The 13,761-nt window shown below is 42.8% G+C and overlaps 1 protein-coding gene across 1 annotated transcript in view; it reads right to left on the bottom strand.

Annotated features, from left to right (window-relative positions):
- Window positions 1-13,761, bottom strand: part of LOC132824441 (multiple PDZ domain protein) — a 381,408-nt gene that overhangs the window by 251,637 nt on the left and 116,010 nt on the right. Inside the window, exons 11-14 of the mRNA XM_060838941.1 lie at window positions 4,857-4,945; window positions 2,094-2,289; window positions 1,600-1,689; window positions 491-570 (exon numbers count right to left, since the gene is read on the bottom strand). Of these exons, the coding sequence (XP_060694924.1) occupies window positions 491-570; window positions 1,600-1,689; window positions 2,094-2,289; window positions 4,857-4,945 (455 nt within the window). The remainder of the gene's footprint in view (window positions 1-490; window positions 571-1,599; window positions 1,690-2,093; window positions 2,290-4,856; window positions 4,946-13,761) is intronic.

The raw sequence follows: 13,761 nt of genomic DNA, 5'->3' as shown, positions 1-13,761 counted from the left end.
GTACCCCATCCATGGCAACCCATTCTAATTTATGACCCCTAGACATTCAAAGTCAAACCTCTGCATCACTACACTGCTCATATCCTCCATTCCAACCTATTCCACCAGACCCACATACCCCTTCACCTTTCGTACCCTCCCAAACAAACCATGCCACTCTCCCCATCTCTCCATGGCCCATTTTGAGGACTTATTTTCCAGTTATTTTTATACTTGGCAAAAACCTTGGCAATATTTTTCAAATCAATGAAAAATAAAGTGGGTGAAAAATCATCAGCCAATCCACTGAGAGCTTATTTCATGTCACTGCTGCAAAAAAAATTACATCAAATGGCTCCAAAGAAAATTAATTGATCAGTGTTATAGTATACCTGAAAAGGACCTCTCTGAAAATACTTTGTGATATTTGACAGTGGATTATTATATATAAGCTGGCCATGCCCAGAAATTCTTAACTGAATTGCAACAGGTACATTTTTCATTTGCATACCACAATTTCAGAGTTAGCGCCAAGAATCTCCTGCCATTTAACACAAAGTCTTTCCTCTTCTGATGAGTTCAGCTGAAAGCCTGGAGTGAAGAAGGATTTATAAAACAAATTTTATTTCACTTAAGATTTGTAATATTGAATATTATTTTAAAAACCTTCTTATTACATAAAATTTTGGAAGAATGTATAATTCATTTGCTATCTGCTTCTATAAATATTGAGCATTTCAGTCACTAGATTCAAAAATTATTCAACTCGTAAAACTTATCTACCAAACATGTTTCTTGTCTTGCCTACCACAATGTGCAACAGTAAATAGTATAGACCAGTTTCAAAGATAAAACGAATGATTCGTTAAGTTAAACAATCAGAAGTTCAACATTATAAAACTGAAATGATCAGGTCAATAATGAAAAAGACTGACATGACATCTTATAAGCTCAATTTCAGATGACAGCAGAATTTACTCTTGAACTTAAACACTCAGATCTGAATTATTGGTCTTGAATTGGAAATGTGAATACCTAACCCCTACTTCCCCATAGATTATTTATGCCGACCGCATGCCCCCATGTACCCTGATCCACTCCAACCTTCACCACTGAAACAACACCTTACTTCTCTCAAAGAACAATTGACTTGTCCCAAAGGTGTCCCATGACCATACCCAACACTGGACCTTACCTATTCAAGAGGATACTCTAGCTAGCCAAATGAATCCATAAAGTTCAGATCAGCACTTAACAGGTGTAATTTTACGTACATTGGTTCCACACACTTGGACCACCAAACTCGGACATGAGACAGCCACCTCTGCATAATGCAACCCCCCACCGCAAAAAAAGCAGGTGCCATGTTCAGTTAAGGAACTTTGATTCAAGGCCAAGTCCACTAATTTACCCAAATATATGGGTGCAGGGTGGAAGCTCTACCTATTTTAGAGTGGTTACTACTCTGCATTCTGTCATGTAAAGCCAAACATACCACATATTGATTGCTGACATAGACACCAAAAGGTTTCCAATTACAATCTCCAAGTCATGCTATGGTTTAAGCAAGTACCTGACAATAACTCGCCAAGTGATGCGTTCACATAGGATAATCTGTACCTGCCGTGAACCCAGTGTCACTTTCAGCTTCAATTTCTTGCTCCGCAACAGGTGAAGTATTTGAAATCCTATTCACCAAAGCTGATGAATCTTCAATCATTAACATAAAAGGAGACAAATAATTTGCCTACGTTTAAAATCCACAAGTTCCCATATTGCATAAAAACCCCCAAGACTAACAATCAAACTGGCAGCATTCAATTTTCATTCCTCAAAAAGACTGGGTTACTGCCAAGTCAACTCTCATTGGTATTTTGCTTTAACATACATTTACTTACACTTAATGCTTTCATCTATTTTAAATGTTTCCTCTGTGCATTTTTCTAAAGATACTTAAAATAAGAACCTGCTTCTGGCCCTTCAGCTGCCTTATGACAAACACGATTTTAACCAAATTATCTACTTTCTAAACATTTCTAGAACAATACAAACATAAAATCAAGCACGATAACAACTGCAAGTCAAATTCATAACGCAGGCAGGAACTAATGTACCTGAAGCATGTTTATTATCCGTTGTGAGGACATCTCTACACTTCTCAGGTTTTACTTCATCTTTGCAGTCAGGCTGTGTCAAAGTTCCTGCTTCGTGTCCCTTCCTCATTAAAATAAGACACACAGTTTGGCCAGTGTGACGCAACATTTCCACGGCTTGCTGATTAGTGAAACTTTGAATATTTGTTCCGTCCACCTAGAATGGAAACAGATTTAGACTACATTGCCCAAATTATAACTAAAATGATCTTTTATAACAAAATTATACTCTCACTAAAAACAAAATGGGTGGGTGGGCTAGCTGATCTGGCAGTTCAGAGATTCTTTTTTTGTTATTTATAGATTTCAAATTGCATAGAATCATGGATCAAGTTAATTGCATCAGCTGTCATGACATGAAAAGCGTACTGCCAAAAATTGTCCATATATTCCAATCACACATTAGATGATGGTCACTGTTTAGACATGAAAAGTACGTATTTACTTCCTTTTCTAAAATAATGATATTAATTGTTCAGAATACTTGAACACGGGCAGCAGAGTGGCTCAGTGGTTAGCACCGCTGCCTCACAGCGTCAGGGACCCAGGTTCAATTCCAGGCTTAGACAACTGGCTGAGCGGTTTGCACATTCTCCTGGTGTCTGTGTGGGTTTTTTCTGGATGCTCCAGTTTCCTCCCACAGTCCATTGATGCGCAGGTTGGGTGAATTGGCCATGTTATTTGCTCATAGTGTTCAGGGATGTGTAGGTTAGGTGCAACAGTCATGGTAAATGTAGAGTAAAAGAGTAGGGATTGGGTCTGGGTAGAATATTCTTTGGCGTTTTGGTGTGGATTTGTTGGGCCAAATGGTCTCTTTCCACACTGTAGGGATTCTAAACATATTTTATAAATTTAAACAATACAGTTTAAGATTAAAATAAGATATAGTTATTTCACTTGGCTGAGCATCAGTTAAAAAAATTAGATCACTTTCTCACTATGATAAATGTTCATAACCATTTATGTTCATAAATGTCCCAGAGATGTTCCCTAAAACGTTCTACAAGTAGGCGGCCTGTCTCCCCAATATAGAGGAGGCCACATCGGGTGCAGCGGATGCAGTAAATGATGTGTGTGGAGGTGCAGGTGAATTTGTGGCGGATATGGAAGGATCCCTTGGGGCCTTGAAGGGAAGTAAGGGGGGAGGTCTGGGCGCAAGTTTTGTATTTCTTGCGGTTGCAGGGGAAGGTGCCGGGAGTGGAAGTTGGGTTGGTTGGGAGTGTGGACCTGACGAGAGAGTCACGGAGGGAGTGGTCTTATCGGAACGCTGATAGGGGAGGGGAGGGAAATATATCTCTGGTGGTGGGGTCCGTTTGGAGGTGGTGGAAATGACGATGGATGATAAGATGTATGTGGAGGTTGGTGGGGTGGTAGGTGAGGTCCAGTGGGGTTCTGTCCTGGTAGCGATTGAAGGGGCGGGGCTCAAGGATGGAGGAACAGGAAGTGGAGGAGATGCGGTGGAGGGCATTGTCGATCACGTCTGGGGGGAAGTTGCGGTCTTTGAAGAAGGAGGCTATTTAGGTTGTACACTATTGGAACTGGTCCTCCTGGGAGCAGATGCGGCAGAGACGAAGGAATTGGGAGTATGGGATGGCGTTTTTACACGGGGCAGGGTGGGAGGAGGTGTAGTCTAGGTAGCTATGGGAGTCGGTCGGTTTGTAGTAAATGTCCGTGTTGATTCGGTTGCCTGAGATAGAAATGGAAAGGTGTAGGAAGGGGAGGGAGGTGTCTGAGACGGTCCAGGTGAATTTGAGGTCGGGGTGGAAGGTTTCAGCTCTGATCTCCAGCATCTGCAGTCCTCACTTTTTCCTATAATATTTGGAGGTCATATTGCAGCTGTATAAGGCATCAGTTTGGCCACTTTTGGAACACTGCGTGTAATGTTGGTCTTCCTGCTATAGGAAGGATGTTGTGAAACTTGAAAGGGTTCTGAAATGATTTACAAGGATGTTCCCAGGGTTGGAGGGTTTGAGCTATAGGGAGAGGCTGAACAGGTTTGGGCTACTTCCACTGGAGAGTTGGAGGCGGAGGGGTGATCTTATAGAGGTTTTTAAAATTATGAGGAGCATGGACAGGGGAAACAGTCAAGGTCTCTTCCCCGGGATAGGGAACTCCAAAACTAGAGGGCATAGGTTTAAGGTGAGAGAGGAAAGTGATGAAAGGAACCTGAAGGGGCAACTTTTTCACACAGAGGGTGGTGCATACATGGAATGAGCTGCCTGAGGAAGTGGAGGAGGCTGGTACAATTTCAACATTTAAAAGGCATCTGGATGGGCATATGAATAGAAAGTGTTTAAGAAATATATGGGCCTAAAGCTGACAAACAAGACTAGATTTATCTAGGATATCTGGTCAGTATGGATGAATTAAACCGAAGGCTCTGTTTCCATACTGTACATCTCTGACTATAAACAGAAAATTCAAGAGTTGAGTTAGGGTTAACATATTCCTGGGATTTGAGTATTCGTAACATATTATTTGAAAATAGGTGAAATTCTGTTTCACTGGCGCAGACTTATGTGAATGTGTTTTTTTTTCAGGGATTAATCTTCACAGTAACAAACCGCAAAAGTAAATCTATAATCAATCAAGTCAGGTTTCATTATGGGATTGGACTTGCCCAATATTGCCATCAAGCAGGATTGCAAGATGACTAGAGTTTATGCAGTTTACTAAGTATCTTAGGAAAATCTGAAGATTTCTCCATATAAAAATTGTACATACAGCTATTATCTGGTCACCAATATGTATTCTTCCATCCTGTTCAACCGCACTTCCTCGAGTTATGCTTTTCACAAAGATACCAGAAGGCTCTGTAACCACAAACCCATCCATATAAATTTTTAAATATACATTCAATCTTTGGAAAACTCAAAAATATTAATGCTTAATTCACAGCAAATCTTCATTGGTAGGTCATGTTCCATAAAATCAAACACAGATTGTTTACAACAATGCAGCTTGGTTTTATGCCAAACGGGTAATTCCAATATCTCTAATTCAAATTTTGAATATAAAACAGGAACACAAAAATGCCAGCTTGGCAAATAAAGCAAACTCCTTTATTTACAACAAAACAAAGGGTCATGAGTTTTTTCACCTTTCAATTTTTTTCAGAAGCAGATAGTTTCCTTTTTAACCAAATACTGTCTCCATATATTTTTCTCCCTCTTTCAGTAAAAGATTACTTTGTAAATGACCACCAACAATCCAATGGAGAAGAAAGCCCATCCTACAAATACCAGTCTTCAGATAATTATCTCATGTGAAATGTGAATTAAAAGAAACAGGTGACCACATTAAAGACAGCCAAGGTTATCATCCCAGCAACATTCAGGCCATGGTGCTGAAGATATGCTACAGAACTAGCCATGTGCAAAACAAGCTGTTCCAATTCTAGCATTGACCTCCCATCGTTGAAGATTGCATAAAAAACAAATTTAATTCAGCCAATTACCACTCCATAGCAGCTTACTTTCAGTCATCAGCATGACAATGGAAGACAGTAGCAGTGTTACCAAGTGACACTTACAATAACCTGCTAATCAATCACCAAGACCATTCATCTCCTGATGCGACTACAATATCAATCTAAACATGGACAAAAGAGCTGAATCTCCCTGAGGTGAGCTGAAGTAAGAGTGATTGCCCTTACATGGACTCTTTCACAGATGTGTGGCACTGAAAAAGGGCAGCAGGTCAGGCAACATCCAAGGAACAGGAGAGTTGACGTTTTGGGCATAAGACCTTCATCAGGAATGTGAGGAAGCCCAGGGGGACTGAGAGATAAGTGGGATAGGGAGATGAAGGCGGAGGGGGGGGTGATGAAGGCGGGGGGTGATGGTGAAAGATTGGAGTGGAGGGTGGAGCGGATAGGTGGGAAGGAAGAAGGGCAGGTAGGATATTTGATTAGATTAGACTTACAGTGTGGAAACAGGCCCTTCAGCCCAACAAGTCCACACCGGCCCGCCAAAGCGAAACCCACCCATACCCCTACATTACCCCTTACCTAACACTACGGGCAATTTAGCATGGCCAATTCACCTGACCCGCACATCTTTGGACTGTGGGAGGAAACCGGAGCACCCGGAGGAAACCCACGCAGACACAGGGAGAACGTGCAAACTCCACACAGTCAGTCGCCTGAGTCGGGAATTGAACCCGGGTCTTCAGGCGCTGTGAGGCAGCAGTGCTAACCACTGTGCCACCGTGCCGCCCACAAGAGTTCAAGAGTGTGGTGCCAAGTTGGAGGGTTGGATCTGGGATAAAGTGGGGGAGGAAAGACGAACAAACTAGTGAAATTGATGTTGATTCCGTGTAGTTGGAGTGTACTGAGGCAGAAAATGAGGCATTCTTCCTTCAGGTATCAGAGATTTGGATTTGGCCCAGGACTTGCATGTCCTTGGCAAAGTGGGAGGGGGAGCTGAAGTGGTTGGCCACAGGGTGCTGTGGTTGTTTGGTGCATGTGTCCGGGAGGTGTTCTCTAAACTGTTCCACAAATTGGCATCCTGTCTTCCCAATGTAAAGGAGACCACAGAGAGCAACGGACACGGTAGATGAGGTGTTGAGGTGCAGGAAAATCTCTTCCAGATGTGAAAAGAACTTTTGGGGCCTTGGATGGAGGTGAGGGGGGAGGTGAGGACAAAGGTTTTACACCTCTTGGGGTGGAAAAGGAAGGTACTGGGAGTGGAGAGTGGGTTGTTGGGGAGTGTGGACCTATTAAGGGAGTTGCAGACAGAATAGTCTGCAGAATGCTGATAGCAGTGTGGGGAGGGAAATACATCTCTGTTGGTGGGGTCTGACTGTAGGTGACAGAAATGGCAGAGTCCAGAGACTGGTGATCTCCTGCATCTGCACTGCTCATTTCCTCTTTCACAGATGTTGATATTGCTAGCTGGGCCAGTTTTTCTTGCCCATCTGCAATTGTTCTTGAAATGTGAGCTGCCTTCTTGCTACAGTTCTTGTCATCTGGATCAGTAGACTCTCAATGTTAACTGTTTTCTGTCCAGAAATGCTGTAAAACCTGTTGAGTTGCTCCAGTAATTTTTATTTGTTTGTTTCAGATCTCCAGCACCTGCAGTTCTTTGTTTTGGTTTAGAAGTTAAAGACTGGCAACTATCATGCTGGAGACCTTGGGAGAAGACCAAGATAGATACTTGACTTGAAGAAAAGCGAAAGAATCAAGAGTGCTGGTAAATCAGAAACAGAAGTAGAATTTGCTGGAAAAACTCAGCAAATCTGACAGCATGTGTAGCGAGAAATCAGAATTAACATCTCAGGTCAAGTGACCCTTCCTCAGAACCAATGGAAGCTAGGAAAGTGTCAGTATGGAGTAAATAATAGGTGGGGAGAGAACCCAAAAAGGGAGAAAAATGTTGGACAGACAAAGGAATAGCTAACAATCTGGCTAGGAAAGGGAATAGCTATTAATGGAGAATATTAGTGACTAACAATGGGTTGTGTATAATAGCAGACTATATAAGGCCTGGTGTGTGGGGTTGGGTAAGAACATGGGCAAGCTCAAGCCCTAGAGTTATTGAACTCTATATTGAGTCCAGAAAGCTGCAGGGTCCTTAAGCAGAAAATTAGGTGCTGCTCAGCTTTGCTAGAGCACTGCAGCAAGACGAAGATAGAAATATGGAAGACAGAAGACAGAACACGGTGATATGTTGAAGTGGCAGGCAACTGGAAGTTCAGAGTCTTTTTTGCAGACCAAACGCAAATGTTCTGTGAAACCATCACCCAGTCTACACTTCGTTTCCCCAATGTAGAGGAGACCCCATCGTGAGAAACGAATGCAGTACTGCAATGTAGGTAAAGCGCTGCTTCACCTGGAAGGCGTGTTTGGGCCCTTCAATACTGAGCAGGGACGAAGTAAATGGACAGGTATTACACCTTCTACGGTTGCATTGGAAGGTGTTATGAGGCGGAGGGGCATTGTGTTGGGAGTGAAGACCATGGCATACCGGAGGAAATGGTCCCTGCATAAGGCTGACAAGGAAGGGGAGGGAATGAAACTCTGATGGTGGTGACAAGGTAAATCCTTGACTTGGCACATCTAACCAGAATGGGATGCAAATACTTCAGCCTCATCTTTCGCATTCATGCTGAACTGCCACATTGTTAAGGATGAGAATACTTGTAGTATCATCCTGTTGGTAATTCAATTATCCAAGACACTTCATAACTAGACATGGTAGAACCCAGAACTTAGGCCTGATTCATTGGTTGTGAGGTCACTTAGCTGTCAACTGCATGCAGCTTCCACTATTTGTGTACTATACTGCAATTTCACACCTCATTTTTAAGTACGCCTGGTGCTGTTACTGCCTGTTGTCCTGCAGTCTTCGCTGAGCAAAAGTTGATCCACTGGCTTGATGGTGATGCTAGAGTGTGGGAAATGTCAGACCATCAATTACAAACGGAGGCATTATGCACAGTTTTGAGTTGCTAGATTGGTTCTAAATCTATACCATTTGGCATACACTAAGGCACACAAGACGAGTTTGTCTCCACAAAGAACTATACAAGAAACAGATGGGTGAGAACAATATCAATTAGTTTTTTCCCTCTTACCATATGCCACAGGTCTAGTCTAGCTATGTCTTTCAAGATTTGGCCTGCTCAGTTAGCGGATGTGGCGCTGGAAAAGCACAGGTCAGGCAGCATCCGAGGAACAGAAGAATCGGTTTATACCCGAAACGTCGATTCTCCTGCTCTTCGGATGATGCCTGGCCTGTTGTGTGCTTTTCCAGCACCACACTCTCGACTCCGATCTCCAATTTCTACAGTCCTCACTTTCTCCTACTTAGTCAGTGGTACATAGGCACATCACATACCGATGGTGATTGAAGTTTCCAAAATACTGTACACTGTGCCCTTTTCTCCCTCTGTTAAGCGCTGAACATAGAGGAGAACTGATTCACCAGCTATGGGGTCATGATGATAGGTAGTAAAGCAGATGTTCTTGCCCCATGTTTAACCTGTGTTTTAGAACCCTTGCTGAGTTTTCATTATTTTTATTTTATTCTTTTATTGATTTTTGGTTTGAAGCTGTGAATTCGGAATTGCTAGCTGGGAATGACTTACAGACCTTGAAGCTGCCTGTAAAAGGAAAATAACAGACAAAACAAGCTTCTTTGGTTCGAGAGGCCAGCCCTGGAGGCTAGTTGCAGGCTGAACCTTGATTTAAAAAGGTTCCAACAGACACAGCTACCCTGGGAAGAACATTATTCTTAGACAGCAAACTTTGGCTACTAACAAGATTAGTACCTGATTTTTGAAATTCTCATCCTCATTTTCAAATCCCTTGCTGGCTTTGCCCCTCACTCCCTCTAAACCCCTCCTGCCAATAAGAGATATCTGCACTCCTCTAATTCTGGCTTTTTGAATATTCTCAATTTCAATCGTCTCACTAATGGTAATCCTAAGCTCTGGAATTGTCTCTCGAGACTGTCTAATTTGCTTTTCTTCTTTAAGGCACTCTTGAAAATCTTTTCTATTTATCATTTGTACTTAACGTCATGTGATTCTGACAATGTGTACAGGGTATAAACAGGCATGGAAAGAGTTAAACTCTGAGTTTTATGAAACAAGCAGCTCAGCTGAGCATGACTCAGATCAAGCAAGAACTTACAGTTAACAATGAAGTGCTGGAGGCAAGGGTAAAAGGTTGACAAGGTAGAGAAGCAGTCATTATGTAGAGGGATTTTACAATATTGGAAACGCTCAGTATGAGGTCAGTTTAGCAAGTTGAAAAGTATTCCTTATGGGAAGCCAGTTATTCATTGTGTAACAGCAGATGGCTTAATCTTTACTATTGACACTCGCTGATTGTAACGGTCACTTAATTAATATGTATGTTGCCTTATCTGGATGCTCCTCCCTGTAAAATGACTATATAGTTTATTGAGAAACTGCTGTTCCAGAGAAGACTGTGAACTCATGTCTCTGTGCACATGAGCGATCGTTCTCTCTCCCTTCACGGTCCAGAATAAAGATGAAGGAGGTAAAACTATACTGTGTTGATGAACAGTTTTCTTCGACGGTGGAAGGGATTGGGAAATGGGACGACAATTTCGCAGCAATGCAAATAAATGTGGCTTGGCTTCAGGTTATCTTTTAGAATGGTAAAACGTGCTTATAAATACAGCTTGTCACAGAAATACACTTGCAGGTCTCTGCCAAAACACCAAGCAATTACTCTGCACGTTTCCCCTCCAATTGCACTGTTGGGATTCAGACAATTATTTGTAAACAAACATCGAGCAATTTCTTATGACATACTCTTAAGTAACATGTAAATAAATCAAAACATTAGTTCTTTTATTGCAATTTGTACTGTACAAAGTTAAGTATTAGCTCATACCCTATGGAAATAAGTTAAATCATTTTGATACGGTGGTACGGTGGCTTAGTGGTTAGCATGCTGCCTCACAGCACCAGCGTCCCAGGTTCAAATACAACCTCAGGTGACTGTCTGCGTGCTTTTCCACCGGGTGCTCCAGTTTCCTCCCACAGTCCAAAGATGTGCAGATGAATTGGCCATGCTAAATTGCCCATAGTGTGAGGTGCATTAGTCAGAGAGAAATGGAACTGGGTGAGTTACTCTTTGGAGGGTTAGTGTGGACTTGTTGGGCCGAAGGGCCTGTTTCCACACTGTAGGGAATCTAATCTAATCTACCTGAGAATTGTTTTTGGAAATATGGAAGAGATCCTGTCAGTTTTGCATGTTAATTGAGGTCTCATGATGTCAGGCTCACTGGTCTATAGTTCCCTGGCGAGTACTTACCACTCTTCTTAAACAGTGGCACCATGTTAGCCAACCTCCAGTCTTCCGACACCTCACCTGTGACTATTGATTATACAAATATCTCAGCAAGGGGCCCATCTTCCCTTGCTTCCCACAGAATTCTGGGGCACACCTGATCAGGTTCTGGACATTGATCCACTTTTATGCATTTCAAGACATCTAGTACTTGCTCCTCTGTAATATGGACATTTTTCAAGATGTCACCATTTATTTCCCTACATTTATTCCTTCCCCGTCCTTTTCCACAGTAAACACTGATGCAAATACTCGTTTATTATCTCTCCCACTTCCTGCAGCTCCACACAAAGACAGCCTTGCTGATCTTTGAAGGGTTCTTTTCTCTCCCTAGTTACCTTTTTGTCCTTAATGTATTTATAAAAACCCTTTAGATTCTCCTTAACTCTATTTTCCAGAGCTATCTCATGTCTCCTTTTTGCCCTCCTGATTTCCCTCTTAAGTATACTCCCACTGACTTTATACTAAGGATTCATTCGATCCACCTTGCCTATTCCTGACATATGCTTCCTTGTTTGTCTTAGCTGAAAAATGTGTTGCTGGAAAAGCGCAGCAAGTCAGGCAGGTCAGGAATTCCTGAAGAAGGGCTTAGGCCCGAAAGGTCGATTCTCCTGCTCCTTGGATGCTGCCTGATCTGCTGTGCTTTTCCAGCAACACGTTTTTCAGCTCTGATCTCCAGCATCTGCAGTCCTCACTTTCTCCTTGGTTTTCTTAACCAATCCCTCAATATCTTTAGTCATTCAGCATTCCTAACACCCACCAGCCTTTCCTTTCACCCTAACAAGAATATACTGTCTCTGGACTCTCGTTATCTCATTTCTGAAGGCTTCCCATTTTCCAACCATGCCTTTACCTGAGAACATCTACCCCCAATCAGCTTTTGAAAGTTCTTGCCTAAGACAGCCAAAATTAGCCTTCCTTCAATTTAGAACTTTATTTTTACAAATCTGGTCTATCCTTTTCCATCACTATTTTAAAACTTTTGGTCGCTGGCTACAAAAGTGCTCCCCCACTGACACCTCAGTCACCTGCCCTGCCTTATTTCCCAAACGTAGGCCATGTTTTGCACCTTCTCTAGTAGGTACATCCACATACTGAATCAGAAAATTTGATTTTACATGCTTAACAAATTCTTCTCCATCTAAACCTTTAATACTGTGGCAGCCCCAGTCTACGTTTGGAAAGTTAAAACCTCCGACCATAACTATCCTATTATTCTTACAGATAACTGAGATCTCGTTACAAATTTGTTCCTCAATTTCCCTCTGACTATTAGGGGATCTAAAATACAATCCCAGTAAGGTGATCATCCCTTTCTTATTTCTCAGTTCCACCCAAATAACGTCCCTGGAAGTATTTCCGGGAATATCCTTCGTCAGTACAGCTGTAATGTCATCCCTTATCAAAAATGCCACTCCCCCTCCTTTCTTCCTCCCTTTCTGTCCTTCCTCTAACATTTAGATCCTGGAACATTAAGCTGCCAGTCCTGTACATCCCTGAGCCATGTTTCTGTAATAACTATCACATCCCAGTTCCATGTTCCTAACCATGCCCTGAGTTCATCTGTCTTGCTTATTCGGCCTCTTGAATTGAAATGAATGCAGTTTAATTTATCAGTCCTAACTTGTTCTCTGCTTTGTTCCTGCCTGCCCTGACTATTTGACTCACTTCTTTTCTCAACTGTACCAGTCTCAGATTGATCTCTTTCCTCACTATCTCCCTGGGTCCCAACCCCCACCTTAATAGTTTAAATCCTCCTGAGTAGCTCTAGCAAATATCCCTGCCAGTATATATTCCAATTCAGGTGCAATCCATCCTTCTTGTACAGGTTACTTCTACCCCAGAAGAGATTCCAATGATCCAAAAACGTGAATCCTTCTCCCATATACCAGCTTCTCAGCCATGCATTCATCTGCTCTATCCTCCTATTCCTACCCTCACTGGCTCATAGCACCAGTAGTAATCCAGATATTACTACTCTCAAGGACCCCCTTTTTAAATTCTGGCCTAACTTTCCAAATTCTCCCTTCAGAATCTCATCCTCTTCCCTTCCTATGTTATTGGTTCCAATGTGGACAATGACCTCCTGCTGGGCCCTCTCTCCCTTGAGAACATTCTGCACCCTCTCGAAGACATCCGTGATCCTGGCATCAGGGAGGCAATACACCATTCTAATTTTTCGCTGCTGGCCACAGAAACGTCTGTCTGTGCCTCTGACTAGACAGTCCTCCAACACAATTGCTCTCTTGGAACCCGAAATACCCCTCATTGCATTACAGCCAGTCTTGATACCAGAAACATGGCTGTTCGAGCTATGTTCCCCTGAGAATCCATCACCCCCTACATTTCCAAAACAGCAAACTTGTTTCAAATGGGGATAGGAGCTGAAAATGTGTTGCTAGAAAAGCGCAGGTCAGGCAGCATCCTAGGAGCAGAAGAATCAACGTTTTGGGCATGAGCCCTTCTTCAGGAATGAGGAAAGTGTGTCCAGCAGGCTAAGGTAAAAGTAGGGAGGACGGACTTGGGGGAGGGGCATTGGAAATGCGATAGGTGGAAGGAGGTCAAGGTGAGGGTGATAGGCCAGAGTGGGAGTGGGGGCGGAGAGGTCAGGAAGAAGATTGCAGGTTAGGAAGGTGGTGCTGAGTTTGAGGGATTTGACTGAGACAAGGTGGGAGGAGGGGAAATGAGGAAACTGGAGAAATCCGAGTTCATCCCTTGTGGTTGGAGGGTTCCCAGGCGGAAGATGAGGCGCTCTTCCTCCAACCGTCGTGTTGTTATAGTCTGGCAATGGAGGAGTCCAAG

Source organism: Hemiscyllium ocellatum, chromosome 2, assembly GCF_020745735.1.
Source record: "Hemiscyllium ocellatum isolate sHemOce1 chromosome 2, sHemOce1.pat.X.cur, whole genome shotgun sequence".
In the NCBI taxonomy this organism is placed as follows: Eukaryota; Metazoa; Chordata; class Chondrichthyes; order Orectolobiformes; family Hemiscylliidae; genus Hemiscyllium; species Hemiscyllium ocellatum.
The sequence above is the reverse complement of the archived record's forward strand: the minus strand, read 5'-3'. Positions and strand labels throughout refer to the sequence as shown.